Below are 16,744 nucleotides of genomic sequence, written 5' to 3' on the forward strand. Positions count from 1 at the left end.
CAATAATTTCTAATGCTGAAACAGCCCCAGGAGCTGTAGGCAAAAAAAAAGAAAAAGAAGAGAATGATGTTAGGTGGCATTGTTGCTGCGTTGATGCCAGAGCTGGGGCTTTTATCATCATCATGGAATTACAATACTAAAAGGGGGCTGGGTGCTAAGTTAATTTGAGGAGGAAGGAATGCATCAAGCTTTCTCATATTTCATATAAGGTTTACCTGCAGGCTGGCAACCCCCTTTCTTTTTAATAACAACACTCTTTTCCATAGGGAATAAGACCAAGCAGAGCTCACTTTGTATATTAACTGCATCAAGAACTGACAGTTCACTTTCCAGCTTATGAGTGAGCCACTTATAGAGCATGCAGCTCCATGTCCAAGAAGGAAAATGAGAGATGTGAAAAAAGACTGCGAGAGGGAGAGACTTGTTATGTAACACAAAGGAGTGCAAATCTGCTCATCATGCGTCTCAAGTTCCTGTCAGAGAATTTTTATGGTTGTTTTGTTTATAACGTTGTGCAGGATAATAAGAGATAACATGGAGAGTAGCTGCATCACATCCCCTTTATAGTCGGTCTCTCTGTTGCTACTTTTAAGGGCTGAGAGGATGAGGAGCTCAGGAGCAGTGTTGGCTGCACTGCAGAGAGCATCTCTGAGTGTGGAAGCAGAGAGGTTTCTTTGTGCTCCGCTCACAATTTTTTGCTCTGCTGTATTCTGATCTTACAGGGACATGGATTTTGAAAACTAAGAAGAGTTGGAGAGAGGCACATGCAGCCTGAGACACCTTCATCGTCCATCCAGCTAGTTTGACTTCACCCTCCCCTCTCTTCAACCAAGGCCTCAGCATTCACTCTGCTCTCATCTGACAGAGGAAATGAATCAGAAACTCATTTATACTCCTGCTGCACATCTATTCATTTCACAGGCTGTGACCACTGCCCATTTGTGCTCTGATCAGTGACTGACGAGTTGCCCTTCACGGGGCCTCTGCCATTTTAAACCCCACCACGTACAAGAACAACTTCTCACGCCAAGACAGACACCACACACGAGCAGGATGCGGGATGCTCAGACACACACTTATACACACAAACCAGGAAACACATCAAAAAGACGGGGATGATCTAATCTATGATGGCTGTAACTGCTGGTGATGCAACAGTGAACCAATGCTCTCAGAAGCCTGCCCTCTACAGAAGCACAGCTCCCACTACAACGAGATCAAAGACAGTTTAGAGGAGGCTTGCATCCCTCCTCGCAGCTTCAAAAATGTGCTCAAACCTGAGAAAATGAATTGTGGGACTGCGTTTTCCATCCCACCTCTCTGCGCTGGCGCTCTGGTGCTCCCTTTGCAGTTTCTGATGTTCTGCAGGTTCTCTGGAAACAGTGCAGGGAAGAGTGGGATATGACACCCATGGGTGTTGAAGGCATTCATTTTCTATTCTTGTATGGATCGTGCATAATAGTTGGAATAGAATGTTTGTGTAGAAAGACTTTTCTCCTAAGAGGTTCTGTGTAGCTGCTTCAAATTCAGTAAAACAAAAGCAGGAGAAACAAGCTTGCATTTAACTTAATCTGATCACTTCAAGCCTGTAGTGCATCCCATTGTTTGACCTTGTCTGGATGTAGTCAAAACTACCTGCCATGTATAAGAACCATGAGGAATAAAACAATCCTAAAATGAACGTTGTGATTGCTTCCCCCCCCCCACTCATTGCATAAATGTGTGTCTCTTCATTACGCACAATCACTTGTCCCTTTAATATTTTTCTCTGCAATGGAAACTGCTCATCCTCCATCATCAGTCTCCACTCTTTGATCTTGGGCAGGCTGCACGCATGCGCCCCTCATTGGCTCCTCTGCACGGTTTGGAGTAAGTTGGATGCGCGCTCTCCTCACTCGCATCCAGAAGCCACCTCAAAAACTGTTGCGATGGGGAGGATCAGGAAAAACCACTTTGGGATTTTGAATTTTTCCTTACTGGTCACTTTTGTCTGGACTCAAAGGTATTCCTGTTTGTATTTTCTGTGTCTTCCTGCATGCCATCTAGCTTGTCTTAAAGCGTACCTGGAGGTTGATATTAATCAGCTATTTAGCCTCACACTGCCGTTTTTCCTCCTCAGCGTCAAGGATCTCAAAGATCCTAGCAATATGCCTCTGGTAAAGGAGACGGTGGACAGACTGATGAAAGGATACGACATTCGGTTGAGGCCAGATTTCGGAGGTAACGAGCAAATTGAAAACGGAATGTCATGTTTTCACGCCCTCCTGACGTGCGATACATGTTTAATGAATCGCAAAATCTGCTTTAATTTACATAATCACCCCTTCACAGTCAAATAGGCCTCACCAATTAGGCTAAGAGAGATGATGTGCATATTCCATTTGATGAGAGGCTTTTAACGTGATCGATACCGCTCATCAATGTTTGATTACTCCGCTAAATAAATGAAATTAACAGCGTTTAAGCTGATGTGCCAGCCAAACATGAAGATTTCTGCTCATGCAGATGATGCACACGTCTCCCGTAGGTGCGGGGATCAGAGAGGAACCTGTGCTCGCGTCACGGGTTTGTTAAATTTACATGATGGGAGAATTATTCATATCTCTCGTATTAATGCCTCCTTTTCTTTCGCAGGTGCACCGGTGGCGGTGGGAATGAACATAGACATTGCCAGCATAGACATGGTCTCTGAAGTCAATATGGTAGGTGAATCTTTGTAATCATTACCCCCGTTTAATGGTGCCAATTTTACCTGGCACGGCGTGCCTCTGAAGTGGGCTACTTACCACGGCTCAGTGTGTGTGACTGCATGTGAGGCTTCCCGTGAGCACATTTTTTACCATTTTCCCAAACACATCAACACTGTCCCCTTCTCAGTCTCTGCATTTGCAGCCCTGGTGTGTTGCTGCATTTGAATTCAAAACGCACACTCACTGGCGCACTCGGACTCACAGCGCCGGCTGCGCGCACGAGGGGCTGCATGTGTATGTGAGTATGTAAATGTGTGTGTGGGGGACTGCCTCTAGCATCGGTGGTGTAATTTTGTTGACACATACACTCACACGTACAGCATCCCAAACCTCGGCGTGGATGCCTAGAATTAAAAAAAAGGCGAAACACCTTTATCTTCTCCAAATGGGCATCACTTTGCCCCTTTAACTCAGCAACCAATCACATCATCGTCCTCCTACTAGTCAGATGACGTAAGCAATTCGTTAGTAGCCTTATAAATGAGTGATCACAAAGCCCTGTATAAGGAAGAAGAAAAAAAAAGAAAAGAAAAAAACGAGGGGTGCATAAAGATGAACTTAATGCGCGTTTTGGAGAGGACAGGGGGAAAAGTTCAGCAGCCCATGCAGGAGCACCACCTATTGATCCGCTGCAGACAGACTGGCCGACCGCAACCGACATAAAACTGACAGCATATTCAAGAATTTAAGTGTTATCTTGAGTCATTCAGACACACTCAGTTTCAAGTATAACTTTGTGTTTTTTTCATGCATTTGGTTATTTTAAAAAAGGCCAAAAATTTAGAGTGTGACAAAAAACAATTCACAATGTTGACTCTTCATGGAGCAACATAACAGAGATAAGAGCATCAGGTGTTGAAGGGTGTGTTTTCCGTTACTTGCCAAATTATATCCAAGTTGTCTTAGCTTTTGTTTTTTAATCTTGTGGCTTCTCAGACTGGTGTGCATGATGGTCGTTTTTAACAGCACTGATTCAACTTTTCGCAGACAGATTATGAGGATACCATAAAGGGGTCAGACTTCTCTTTTGATAGAAATGATATATTTTGGTGGGAGATGCTGCTAGAATGGAAGTGCCCAGGGGGTCCAGGGAGAGTTGAAATGGAGCCCCTCTCCTTTTCCTTTTTTTCCCCGTCTCCTTCCCTCCCACCACTTTGACTGGATTCCTGGCTCTGACTCTGGGCTCATCAGCCATGTAATCCAACCCTGCCTTGCTCCAAAGGGATATCTCACTGAAGAACTAGGCATATAAGCAAGCATTCATCTGGAAAAAAAACACTGCTTCATACATCCATTTGTGTCTGCAACAAAAAACAAAACTGTGCACAAACAGTGAATGGCGACTGACGTCATGCAGCTCCCTGTGGCTATGAGAGCGCATTCATCACTCTCATTTCTCAGAAAAGCACTTCCTGCCAGATCTGCACAGGCGTCACTCTGATGCGACAAATTTAGACATAAAGTAAAAGAAAAAACAATGAAACTATAAACCTCCAGCGCCTTGTGGACCTGTGTTCCACATGTTGTTACCTTGAGAAATCCTCCCTGTGACTTACATAACAGGTTGGAATCTCCTCCTTTCTTCATGTCCAACTCCCTTATGGCGCAATAGTGGATAACAGCAGTTGACGAGATTGATCCCGGAGAAATCAATAATATCACCGTGCACCGTGATCACAAGGATGGAGCCGGTGACCTGTGCTCGGTGCAGAACTGCTTTGATCTTCTTCATCAGAAGCAGCTGCTTTTAAGATTAAAGTGCTGAGGGGGAAAACAACCAGAAGAGGCGAGGATTAAACTGGTGAAGGCACTGAGGAGCAGAGAGGTGAAGGTTACTGTGATCGCTTTTCACCGTCGCCTCTAATGTTATCTACACACTGGATTTGAGCCGAGGAGAAGTTGCAGCAGACCTTCGTGTTAAGATCTGAAAGTCTGTTTTACTTTAACCCTTCAACATAACTTAAAACTTTCGTAGTCAGTGGCGTCAAGATCCCAGCCTGTTGAATTTAGAGGACTCCGTTGGGATATATACAGTTTTATTCATACAATTAAGTTTTCATTCTTGTAAAACCATGTGAAAATGAAAATAGCATTTTTGTTGCCTTTAAACAACCTTTTTCAATCTACAAACAGGAAACTCTTAGCCCTCCGTCATATTGCATTGCCTTGTTTTTCAGGAGACTCAATCTTTGAATCAGCTTGATGATGGGTCTTTTGCATTTTTATTGGCTGCCAAAAGTTTTCTGACAGGTGGAAGGATAGAAGGAGAAGGTGGGGGGGGGGGGGGGGGGTATTCATTTGGTTGCAATCTGCACATTTTCCACTAGGTGTCACAACATCCTTTAGGCTGCCCCTTTAAAGTTGGATAAAAATCAAATTACACACCGCTGTCAGATGCTCTTTTCCTTATCAGCTGCTTTCAGCGCTTCGTCGAAATTCTGCAACTTCACACTTGGGAAAACATCAAAAGCCGTCAGTTCATTTTTTTGTGACTAGACCATCCAGTGAAACAGTAATATTTCAGATGCCGTGTGTGTCATTTCATGCAGATTTGTCCAATTTTCAGCAACTATGATTTCATAGAAAACTTTGTGATGCAATCATTCAAAGTTATCTGTGCCTCTGAACTATATTTGGCTACGAAATGTAAGTTAGTTCTGGTGTGAGGGGAGGCTCTACAAGCAGTAAATTTTATGACTGTAATTTGAAATGCCAACAAAATGAGAAAAGCCTTTTAGTCCGTGATCACATAATCCATATAAAGAGATATATGAATATGAATATGTACAACCCTCAGGAAGAAGAAAAGCTTTTTGGTACAGGGAGCTTTCTAGTTCCAGTTTGCTGTAGTTGTATGGAGCAATCAGACTTTAGGCACATAGGGCAAAATAAAGAAAATGTTGCTTTTTATTTGCTTTTTAAAAACTGTGTACACTAATATCAATGCTTGTGCACAAAACAAGAAGTCTTGGCCTGGATAGCAGCAATCCATCATCTGGATCTCTGCTGGATTGTTCAGAAGCCAGAAAATGTTGGCCGTTGCCCTCAGAGGTGTAGTAATTCGGTTCCAAGATAATGTTATCTTATGTCTTATATTTTCAACTCCAAAACCAAGATGTTGCATTTGCTGTCATAGCAGACTGAGAGCTGCCATAACTCGTGATGCCATAACTCGTGATCTAGTTGCCATTTCTCAAAATAAAAATACAATGTTAGATTTTGAGTTTAATATGTCGTAAGTGGCTGGAAGATAAATATGGTCCTCATGATGAGATGCAGATCCCAGAAAGGAAAATGTTCTTGAAGCACTCTTAGTTTGAACATAGATAGAAGTTCTATTGAAAAAGCATATAGAGTATTTTGCTTATAATATACTGGTATTAATATTAGGTTCTTTTTTTCCTGATCAGAATGGTTTCCAAAGTATTATATTCCAGTTATGCCTGATTCCAAATGAATACAATGTAAGAACCTGAAGGAAAATGGTGAACTCTGCTGGAAGAAGTGGAAAGAATATGACTGGATTTTAAATCTGTGTGTGTGTCGATCTAGCATCGTGGTGGTGAGCAGAACTGTATTGTAGACAGCTGCTTGCTTCTCTAATTAAAGACAAAAGCGCCCCTGGTGGGGAATGAACTCTGTGTTTTGGTTGAAGCTGAGTGAGACCATTGTGACATTTTTGTTCTGTGTTGACATGAAAGGCATCCTGATTGTCCAAGATTTGTGTTACCTCTCTTTCTGCGTAATGCTCATGCAATGGGCATTTTTCGGTGAATTCTTGTGTGATGCTCAACATTGGCCCACCGAGGCTCAAAGGTCAGCCATGTTGTCAGGCAATGAAAATGTGCAGGTCAGTCAGCACCATGGCCGGAGCCTCGGCTGCACGACATTACAAATGTGCTATTCTGAAAGGGAAGTGTCCTCTGAGTCCGAGGTGTGACCACACATCCTCGCTGGGTGGTCTGTGCTGACTCACTGGGTTTAGTGCAAAACACATCACAGATATGAGATCATGGCAGAGACCCTCATTTGGCTGTTTATCTCTGTCTGTCGGTCTGTCTGTTCAGCGCCGGCGTCTCCCCCCATCACTCATCTCCTTCACTCAGCAGCTGAAGTTTCATTTGCATAATACTGTTTGTTTTTCCTGAAATCACACATCCAGGAACCAGACCCCGGTTACGGTGCATTAAAAAGTGTTCGGCACACAGCCACCACAGCTGATTAGATACAAGTCAAGTCTGTTGTCTCAGCAATGCATCAGTGCTGCATAATAATGTATTCTACATGTAATCCATATGTTGAGTGTAGCTACAAAATGCACTGCAAGGCAGGAAAAAGGAGGGAGCTAAATGAGTATTTTCACTCCTCGTCTTTTTTTCCTCCCGCTCGTTAATTACATGTAAAATACCTTAGGTTGGTGGTTGTTAAGAGGCACTGCCTGTACTATAATAGTGTTCTCTGAATGTTAATTAGCTGGCTGTGAATTATAAGATTTAAACAAACCAGCTGTGGTGGCTTCTGGGATGGAGGAATTAGTGGGGCGTGAGTGTTTCTTTTATTAAGATCATTATCCTGACAAGCACTGGTTTCTCTCCATGAGTAAGGGGATCTGGCCATCAGATAACGGCGGCCGATGGCCAAAGGGAAGGAAACGCAGGCCTCGACGTTTCAGCACGTCGGTGTGAAGGATGCAGCTTCTGCGAATTAGCAACCATTTTGATCTTGTTTGTCCAAACTGATCCTGTTCCATTTTATTTTCAGCTTGTGGAAAATAAGCTTGTGTTATTTTTACTCTGTGTTGCCATGACAACACAGCCCCTTTTCTTTTTTTTCTTTTTTTTTGATGGATCTGGGGAAGTCAAGGAGAAGCAAATAAGGCTCTTTTTTGAGGGACTTTCTTCAAGATTTTTAACGCTGGTAATCCAGGTGAACATTGATCCGTTTTTCAGTTTGCCAGATTTCCCTTTTTTGTGTTTTGTTGTGTCTCATAATCCCAGAAGGTCAATAGTTATGCTTAAAACAGGGATGCAACTGCCAGCTTTTACCTTCATTGCTTTCGATTGAATTCATTTTCAGTCTGAGGGTCTCCATGAACTACATGCTAATGATTTTGTCCACTATTATAAACCCACAATGCCCACATTATAAACACCTCCACAAATTATTAGTATTGCTTGCAGGCATATTAAAAGAGATGCAGGAAATCCTCACATTTGAGAAGCTGCAACCTTCTGCATAATTAATGCACTGACGTTAATCAAAACTATTAACAAAAACTACAAAGATGCATGATTTATTTTTTGCAGATATATGAAGACATTTTTGTAGTTCTTTTCATCCATTGCAGCTTTGACTGCCCTGCTGTTTGCTCTGCTGAGCTTTCTGAAAAGCTTAAGCAAAGAATGCAGGTTGTCCAGAACAGTGTCATTAGTTATGCAGACTGGACGCACAGAGAAAAAGATTAATGTGTTCAGCGGTATAATTACAGCACAAGAACAGCAGTTAATCCTGATGTTTTCTTGCATGCACGCTGGGATCTCTGCATAATGTTTTGTCCATGGACACTGTGTTTAATCAAAAAACAAGGCTTAAAAATACATATTTATACCCCACTTAAAAGTTCAAATCTGGTAAAGAAACTGTTTTCCAATGGTTGTGGTTTGATCTGTGGTATGAAGATGCATACTTTGAGAGACTTAAAATAGTGAAGCAGAATTTGTACTTTTATTATATATTTATGTGATTATTAATAAGTATTCCTAACATCCCACTGAAAGAATAAAGTTACACTAAGATGAAATGGGTTATAGCTAAGAGCAACTCCCTTAATGATGCTGTCAGGCACTTTGTCCACTGAAGCTAAGTAGCAGAAAAAAGACTCATTGGAAAGAGCATTCCATAGGCGTCCCTCAGGCAGCGTATGGCTAACAACTCGTTCAAAATAGTCTAACTCCCCTCCTGACCCCTAATGTTAAAAATTAAATCCGTACTTAACCGGAAACTTGGAGCACACAAAAAATAAATGAACTCAGCTTCACCAGTTGATGTGCTGTGTAAACAGCAGGTGCTCAAACACACAAGAGGCTGAGATGTCTGCAGACAAGCTTGTTGAACTTGTCTCCCTGTAACACAGCAGACACTGAGTTAATTGAACTGCTTTTTTTGTGTCCTGGTTTTAAGTTTTATCCTGGTTTTGATTGTATTGAAAGGATGGTGTTCAAATGGTACATGAGAAAGCTGCATATCAGGCTTTCGACAAACTCTTTACCAACCTTCTTGAAATTCAGGTTTGTAGTGTTTGTTCGCAGGCAAACTGATCATAATACTTAACTTAACAGAGAGAAAACTCTCTAATGTCTTCATATTTAACAGTGCTAGTAGACCTCACGGGTGAGAAATCGCTAAAGAACAAATATGTGTTTGGAAATGCTGTCCAAATCCCTTCTATTTGATCATGTTTAACAGTTGAGACCTATAAATACTAGTCTTTTTAAGTATTTCAGTTGGAAATGGAAAGCACAATGTAGCGTAATGTAATTTTCTCCAAATCTAAATTTACACATCAAGCAGTACATATTGAGTTAAGCTTGTCCGTGTGCAGCTCCCTCCCATGTCATTTGTGACAGCTGATGTAGTCGATGTAGAGGTCTTGTTACAACTGTAGTCTGACAGATTGCACAGGTAAACACAAATGCACTCCCTTACTCTGTCAGGTTCTTAATGGGAGTTTGTTAGTGGATAAACATATCTGCAATGAGATACTGTCACTGAGCACCCGGTAGTGACATTTTTTCACATTAGCAGAGTCTTGTTTGTATATTAATTTATACATTCAGAGCAGTTTTGTTATTTCTTTTTAAAATGTTGGCGCCTTCTTGGACCGTCTGTGTGATGTGAATGAAGTTTGTGAGGTGCACTTGTGACAAGAAGACTGAAGGTCGCCGTGGAGACCAACGCTCCTGCGCCGGATTGCCTGACTTGCTTTTAACTGCAGCTGTAATTTTTTCTTGGGATGCAACAAACCTTTTCTTCACCTGGCTGCAGGTGTTTTTGCTCTCTTCTTGTATCTGAAGGACGAGTATGAGCTATTAGCACTTTACATATTAGATGTCTTCTTTATTACCGTACTCAGGTCTTTACTTTCAGTCCGTGACAGATTAATTGAGGTAGATTTTCTCCTCTAGTGTCCTGCCTTTTACAGTCACTTAATGCTGCTGATTAGACATTCTTGTTGAGTATCAGTCCAGAGGAAAATTTTATTATATCTGCTTTCTGCACACAAAAATAACAAGGTTGTTCTGCATGCTTTTCTTCACAGCATGCATTTGCCAACACCTTTCCCATTTACAACAGAAAATGTATTCCATTGCAGTGGAGTTGTCCTTACTGCAGATTTAGCTTTCTGATAATAACTACTCTGATTGTGCTGAACGAGAGGGGAGGCAGCTGCATTTTGTGTCCCCTTCTAAGTTCAAGTGATGTCCAATTGAAAATAAGCAGCACCATCTGTGAGGCTGTAATTATGCTGCCATTTTACAACGCAGCCAGCAGGCAACGTGCAGGCCCAGGTGTTCCCTGTGCATATTTATATACGGTTAAAGCCTCAAACCTACACAAAGAGGCAATGCACACAAGCAGGGCCATTCATAGAAATGAGGGCAGACACCTAGAGTCCAAGCTCAGTAAACTTAACAGGGCAGGCACATTTTGAGACATCACAGTGGAGTTGGAGAAACAGGATGATCAAATGATTGAAAGGGACTCCTGAATAAGCTTCTGTAATGTTATTAATAACACCTGTGCTTCTCCTTCTGCTCTGAATCATTCTAGTGGTGTTGAAATCATCAGTCACTTCACCAAGTAGTCAACTGAAGGAAAAATTAATCACCAAACTATTTGATGATTATTCAGTGTTGTGAGCCAGATATTAAGCAGAAATGTGACAAATTGCTGTTTCTAGCAACTGAGAAGTGAGAATTTCTGTTATATCATTCAAAAAGATGAGTTGAGCTACGAATGACTGGTCCGACATAAGCTATGTAAATTCACCTTGAGCTACGTTGCGTGAGTTTGTGTTATGTGTCTAAAGAATTGTATGAAGCTTTAAGGGGCTAGTTTGAAGTGGTGTTTAAAACCAGAAAAAAACTTTGGTATGGAGGGGTGATCAATGATGTAGCGTATATAGCTGATTTATCCAATCAATTACAGGGCTGGGACATGATCAATAAAGTCAATTGAGATAAGTTAAAGGAGTTAATGTGAAGTTCATGTTGTACTAGATCACTGTCAGCATTCCTACACTGTGGAGAAGCAGGCAGGAGTAAAAGCACTGAGCTTAAGAAAGCCCCCGCAAAAGACAAAAGCAGCATAATGAATTAATTGTGATCAAGAAAAGAAGCCTTGAACACCGTCTTCTTTAAAGTCACCGGATCCCTTTAACAAAAGCAGTGTCTTTGCATCACAGTTGACTGCAGTTGTTTGCTATACTACTGCACTGATTGGTGTTTTTGGATTGTGATCTGAAATAATGTTAAAACAGCATTAACACAACACACAGTTAATGCAAAAAAGACTAACTGAGCAGCGGTAGACCAGTAACCAGGAACTCCCATTTTCAGCTGGATAAAATGATTATATTTGAAGAAAGCGATAGCTGAAACCTTAAATGGACATTGCTTTTCTTTTTTTTTTTTAAAGTGGCGTACTAATGAGTTGTTAGTATCTTACCTGAAGTAAATAGCGGTTTGTGCAAGATTTGATGAATCAGTGAAGAATTCTGTCAAAGGAGCTAAACTAACTGCTTTTCAAAACTTGGACAAGAGAAAAAGTTATTTTAGAAATCTAAAACAACTCGAACCTCAAAAATGTCATGTCAGCTAGAGTGAATGTTGTACATAGAGATTTTTACACAACACTGCTTTTGCATCATTGTTACTATTTTCTCAACCAAAGCACATCAGTGTTGCTACCACTTGTTGCTTGCAAGATGGCTGCCAATTGTATCCTGCCACTGATCAGCTGAGTCCATCAGGAGTTGTGTCAAATTTGTTCAGTAACTTACTGCTGGAACCAATGTGCACGCAGTAATGCTCAGCATTACAAACATTCTTTGGTTGAGAAAATGGCGACAGCATGGACATCTACCTGATGAAGTAGTGTAAAATTCTCTACATATAGCGTTCGCTTAAACTGCTATGAAATATTTCAGGTTTGAGTTGTTTTAGAAAGTGGAAATTCACTCTTCTGTTGCTACAGTTCTGAGTAGCCGTTAGTTTAGCTTCCCTCGAAAGAATTCCTCCCTGCTTGTCCGAACTGAAAGCACACAGGCCTTTGTCTACTGTAGATAGGACACCCCACTACAGCAGCAGAGAACTGTTATCTGTGTGAAGACATAGTGACGTAATGTTGAACTTACCGAAGCACACAACTTTACCCGTGTGCCTTGAATTTCCCTTGTGATGCAGCCCAGACTGCTGCTCATGCACTTTCTGCATGAGTCTTCACAGAAGCAAAGTTCTATGTTTTCTTACTCTGAGTAAAGCGCAGTCTTCATTTCAGAAGACTCCCACAAATAAAGGGATAAGATTGGTTCAGTTCCGTTTGTTTTGGTGGAGCACCTCTTGGTTTCCTGAGGTTGTACACTGTACCTTTAAAGTAAATATTGGTGTTATGTGATACAAATTTGCTTGGGAGGCTAAAAGATGTTATTCGGCCGGTCTCGTTTACAGAACTACGTTACTTAGCTGATATTCCTGCTTGATTTTCCAAACAATGGGGCGTGCTGTCCTTAATCTCTTGTAGGTAATATACTAACCATAGATCTGCAGCTTAAACAACTTAACTTCAAAGCAGTAAGTTTTGTAGTGTAAGTTTTTTTACACTACACCACTCATAAGTATAGCAACAGTTGTTTCAGTTTCAATTTGAAAGTCTATCTTTCCACAATAATGGATCATTTCAGCATCAAAACAGGCAAATTATTGCAAGGGAACTTTTGTGAATATTTGCTGCACTTTTGTCAGAGATTGCAAAATATGGTGCTAAAGACATGGGTGTACTGCAGGTGATGCTGCCTCAGTGGGCTGCAGGCAGCAGCTAACGATCCCAAAGGTGATAGAGATATCCGATCGACAGGCTGATAAAGAGACAGAGGGGGAGCTAGTGTGAGGAGAGGGTTCAGTGGGAACTCCTGTAAAGACAGGATGCATCTGTCCTTGCTTGACTTTTCATTCCTGAAAAAAAATCAACATGGCAGCCGCTCATGTATTTTTAGATGCCCTTTTTACACAAGGTTTTGGTCATGCATGCTTCATGCTAAGAATGGTAAGAGTTGAGAAGTGATGCTCTGCTCTGCAGTGTCACACAAATGTGTGGGCTTTGAAATAAAAGGCTTGGAAACATAGACACACTGGGATAAGTAATGATGGAGTAAAGGCTCAAGGGCTTTGTTTAACGGACTTCTGCTTTTTAAATTTGTTTTTCCCACACAGTGATTGCACTGCAATACACTGTAGCCAAGCAGATCCGACTGCAGTGCTGTGTTTTACTGTGGCTGTGTGGGTGTAAGTCTTTTTTAAGACTGAGAAGCAGTGAAAGGAGACAGAGAAAGAGAGGAGGAGGTACAGTTTACTGCCACATCTCTGAGCATGTGTAAAAACAAACTGAACAAAGTGAATACTGTGCCCACCCCCCCCAGATAAGGTTATATCCGGGAAACTTTCCTGAATCTCTGTAGCTTGTGTTGTTTATTATGCAAAACCAGAGAGCAAGAGAGGAAGCCCCAGCTGCACTTAGTAGTTTGCATTAGGGGGTGTATCTGTAAAACAGAAAGTCACTTAATTTATCCAAGTGGAAGGAATTTTTATTTATTTATTTTTTTGCATTAGAAGACAGTTAGCAAGCTGATAAAGTTTCCCTCTGGTTATGGACTCAAAATTAAGTGAGGATTGTTAAATATTAACCCCACAACCCCCTGCTGCCATGGCCTATAGTACAGGCTGTGGCCTTTCAGATCACCATCAACCTTTTGGCTGACCTTCTAACTATGTGGAGTCCACACAATGTGCTGTGACACATCTACTGAGTAGTGTAAGCTATCATGCTGCTGGTACTTGTAGCTCAGGTGGTCGTAAATTATTTCTTCACACAGGAAAGATGTAGAAGTGCTTTGTAGTATCAATTATTCATTTTCAGTTTAAGCTTGGCTTTAAAATTCAGCACTAACTTTCACCGAATCCTCCCTCTGCCCTCCAGGACTACACCTTGACCATGTACTTCCAACAAGCGTGGCGGGACAAGCGTCTCTCCTACTCTGAGATCGCATACAACCTGACTCTGGATAACCGAGTGGCCGACCAGCTGTGGGTCCCCGACACATACTTCCTCAACGACAAGAAGTCCTTCGTTCATGGCGTCACAGTCAAGAACAGGATGATCCGTCTCCATCCTGACGGGACCGTTCTTTACGGACTCCGGTAAGCCATTAATACCTGCCCTTCCTGTGGTGTCATGATTAGTGAATTGATCATAATGTTGAATGGTATTGTGTCAGGCACTCTCTGATTTCAAGTCAAAGCTCTTATGGCTCTTTATTTCTCCTGGCGATTTATTAATAACAGTTATATTGTTGTATCCTAAACAAATGAACTGTTTAGAGCATGAAGCACAACGACGTTTGAATTTTTTTTTTAAGGAGAAAATGATAGTAAATGGTAAGAAACGTGCCCACAGTGAATGATATGACATCTGAGTCCAACCTTGACCTACTCCATTTGCAATATTATAGCTGTGTGAGCAAATACCTCCCAAGTGCACAAGGAATTATTACGGGGCCGCCCACAGGATTGCTTGCTGAGTTGATTAACAAGATTGAAAAGGAGACGACACACCAAGGCCACCAGGCGAGGCAGGTTTATTGTTTGGCAAATTTTAACAATAAAGATATTCAAAGTGTTTACATCAGAGACACATTGAGACAAATCAGTAATGAATATGGAGTAATAGAGTAAAATTAGTTTGCTCCCTTAACATTAAGTGGATTATTATTACAAGGCAATTTGGGGAGTATAGTGGCTGAGAGAGCTTGGTGTATTGCAAATTAGTCAGGAAAATGACCAGATGGATCCTCTTTATTAACGCTTCATCCTCATGTGAGTCAGTTGGTATCTGTTAACAAATAGCCGACCAACTGCAGACTTTCCCTGCTGAAACACTATTTAAGACTTATATAGTGGAAGATAATTTCACCTTTGAAGAAAATGTTCTTCTTGAGGAGACATGAGACCTGAGACTGTATGGGGTCACAAAGGAGATTTGGCTGGTAAAGGTTGTTGGGTGTCATGATTTCAACAGTCTGACTCAGTTACAACCCTTCTGCTCATCTGACTGCTCTCTTACTTCAAGTGCCTTCACCAAAGTGACGAAAATAAGGCTCAAGCTATCATGAAGCAGAACCATCCTGAAACAGCTGCGTATAACAGGAGCTACACGTCTTAGTATTGTAGACTTTCATGTCTTCTGATGATCATCAATATCAATATTTGAATAGCCACAATCAATAATGAAGCAGGGTGGTGCAAACAGAGTCTTATTGTGTACAGTGGTTCAGCCCATCTATAAGACGTAGTCTTTGTGTTGCTGGACTGTGATGCCTCTGAGGAGGCTGTCATCCATAATTGATAACTCATAATCAATAATGTAGCAGTTCAATACAAACACAGAATGTGTATTTGCACTGATGCCGCAAATTTGCCTGCACAGTCTAACGTAGCCCGTCCATCACTGTGCGGCTGCCTCCTCTGATCTGTCACCAGCTTTTTGTGTGTGTGAATGTGAGATTAACGTGTGTTTGTGTAACAGCTGAGGTTATTGTTGCTAATTCAAGATGTTGCAGTGTTCAGTCATTCTCTCTCTAGACTCAGATGCCCTTCTTGCGCAAAGACTGCTTAAAAAATTTAAGTATCTGCACTGCACCACATTATTCATTGCTACATTTGTTTCAACAGTAGTGCACTGTAATGTATACCACTCTCAGTCAATTACATAACTCTAACACATACATTTGCATGACAGACAAAAATTGGCAAAGGAATGGAGATTTGCAAAAGTATTGTAAAATTTTGGAGCGAGCATGCAGCAGAGAGACGTGGTTGTTACCTCAGATTCGTTGTCCTTGTTGTGCCGTTGCCTCCTGGGTCCCCCGTTTTTTGGTTTGTGGGTTTGGTGTAGGTTTTATTTGATGCTAGTAAGTCCAGACACAAGCTGCTGTCAGAGTCAGCGCGGCCAGATGCCTGTGCGCCCTGAGCACACTGACATGTACCTGTAGAGACGGGCCGGCTGGTTGCAACAGCAGGGTTTTAGTGGATGTGGAGGAGATGGCTAACTGAGGGGAGACACAGTGACTTCAGGAAAGAGACAGCATGTGAACGCATGCTCTGGCAAAGGGTCATCTGCTGGACATGAATCTACCCAGACTAGTGTCATCCATGTAAAGATCAACGGTGCTAGAGTAGACGTTTAGATTAAAGATTTGAGCAAAAATTAAGCAGTAAAGACAGATGAGATACAACTGAAGCTGCAGAATGACCTCTGTGGAGTTATTTTGCCAGTTAGAGATGATGTTGCCATTTGATTAATATATAAGCTGTATTCTATCAGGTAAGCTGAGGCTAAATTGAAGTACCTTACGTACAGTACTGTAGTTTTGACAACAAGTTGCACCCTATTGAGACTCAAGTTTGAGTGCACACACACAAGCAAAGTCAGTGAAGTGTTCATTCAGTCTCACCTTTAGCTTTACTTGCAATTTGTGTAACCCTGCAGATTTTTGTTAGTTACAATGCATTACACTTAAAAAAATGTCTTTAGAAGTTACAGACTAAATTAAATGATAAATACATACAAAGTTACAACGTAACAGTTGCCTACTTTTTGGTGAAAATGGAAAAATTGTTTTTAACACAAAACAAATTCATATACATTTTTTTTTCACATGG

General features: G+C 41.4%; 1 protein-coding gene across 2 annotated transcripts in view; it reads left to right on the top strand.

Annotated features, from left to right (window-relative positions):
- Nucleotides 1-1,847: 1,847 nt before the first annotated feature.
- The window catches only part of gabrb2a (gamma-aminobutyric acid type A receptor subunit beta2a), a 33,099-nt gene continuing 18,202 nt past the window's right edge, over nt 1,848-16,744 (top strand). For both annotated transcript variants that reach the window (XM_075481217.1, XM_075481218.1), the window contains exons 1-4: nt 1,848-2,002; nt 2,120-2,220; nt 2,635-2,702; nt 14,004-14,224. In XM_075481217.1, coding sequence (XP_075337332.1) covers nt 1,929-2,002; nt 2,120-2,220; nt 2,635-2,702; nt 14,004-14,224 — 464 coding nt within the window. In that variant the 5' untranslated portion in view covers nt 1,848-1,928. The remainder of the gene's footprint in view (nt 2,003-2,119; nt 2,221-2,634; nt 2,703-14,003; nt 14,225-16,744) is intronic.

Source organism: Odontesthes bonariensis, chromosome 13, assembly GCF_027942865.1.
Source record: "Odontesthes bonariensis isolate fOdoBon6 chromosome 13, fOdoBon6.hap1, whole genome shotgun sequence".
Lineage (NCBI taxonomy): Eukaryota > Metazoa > Chordata > Actinopteri > Atheriniformes > Atherinopsidae > Odontesthes > Odontesthes bonariensis.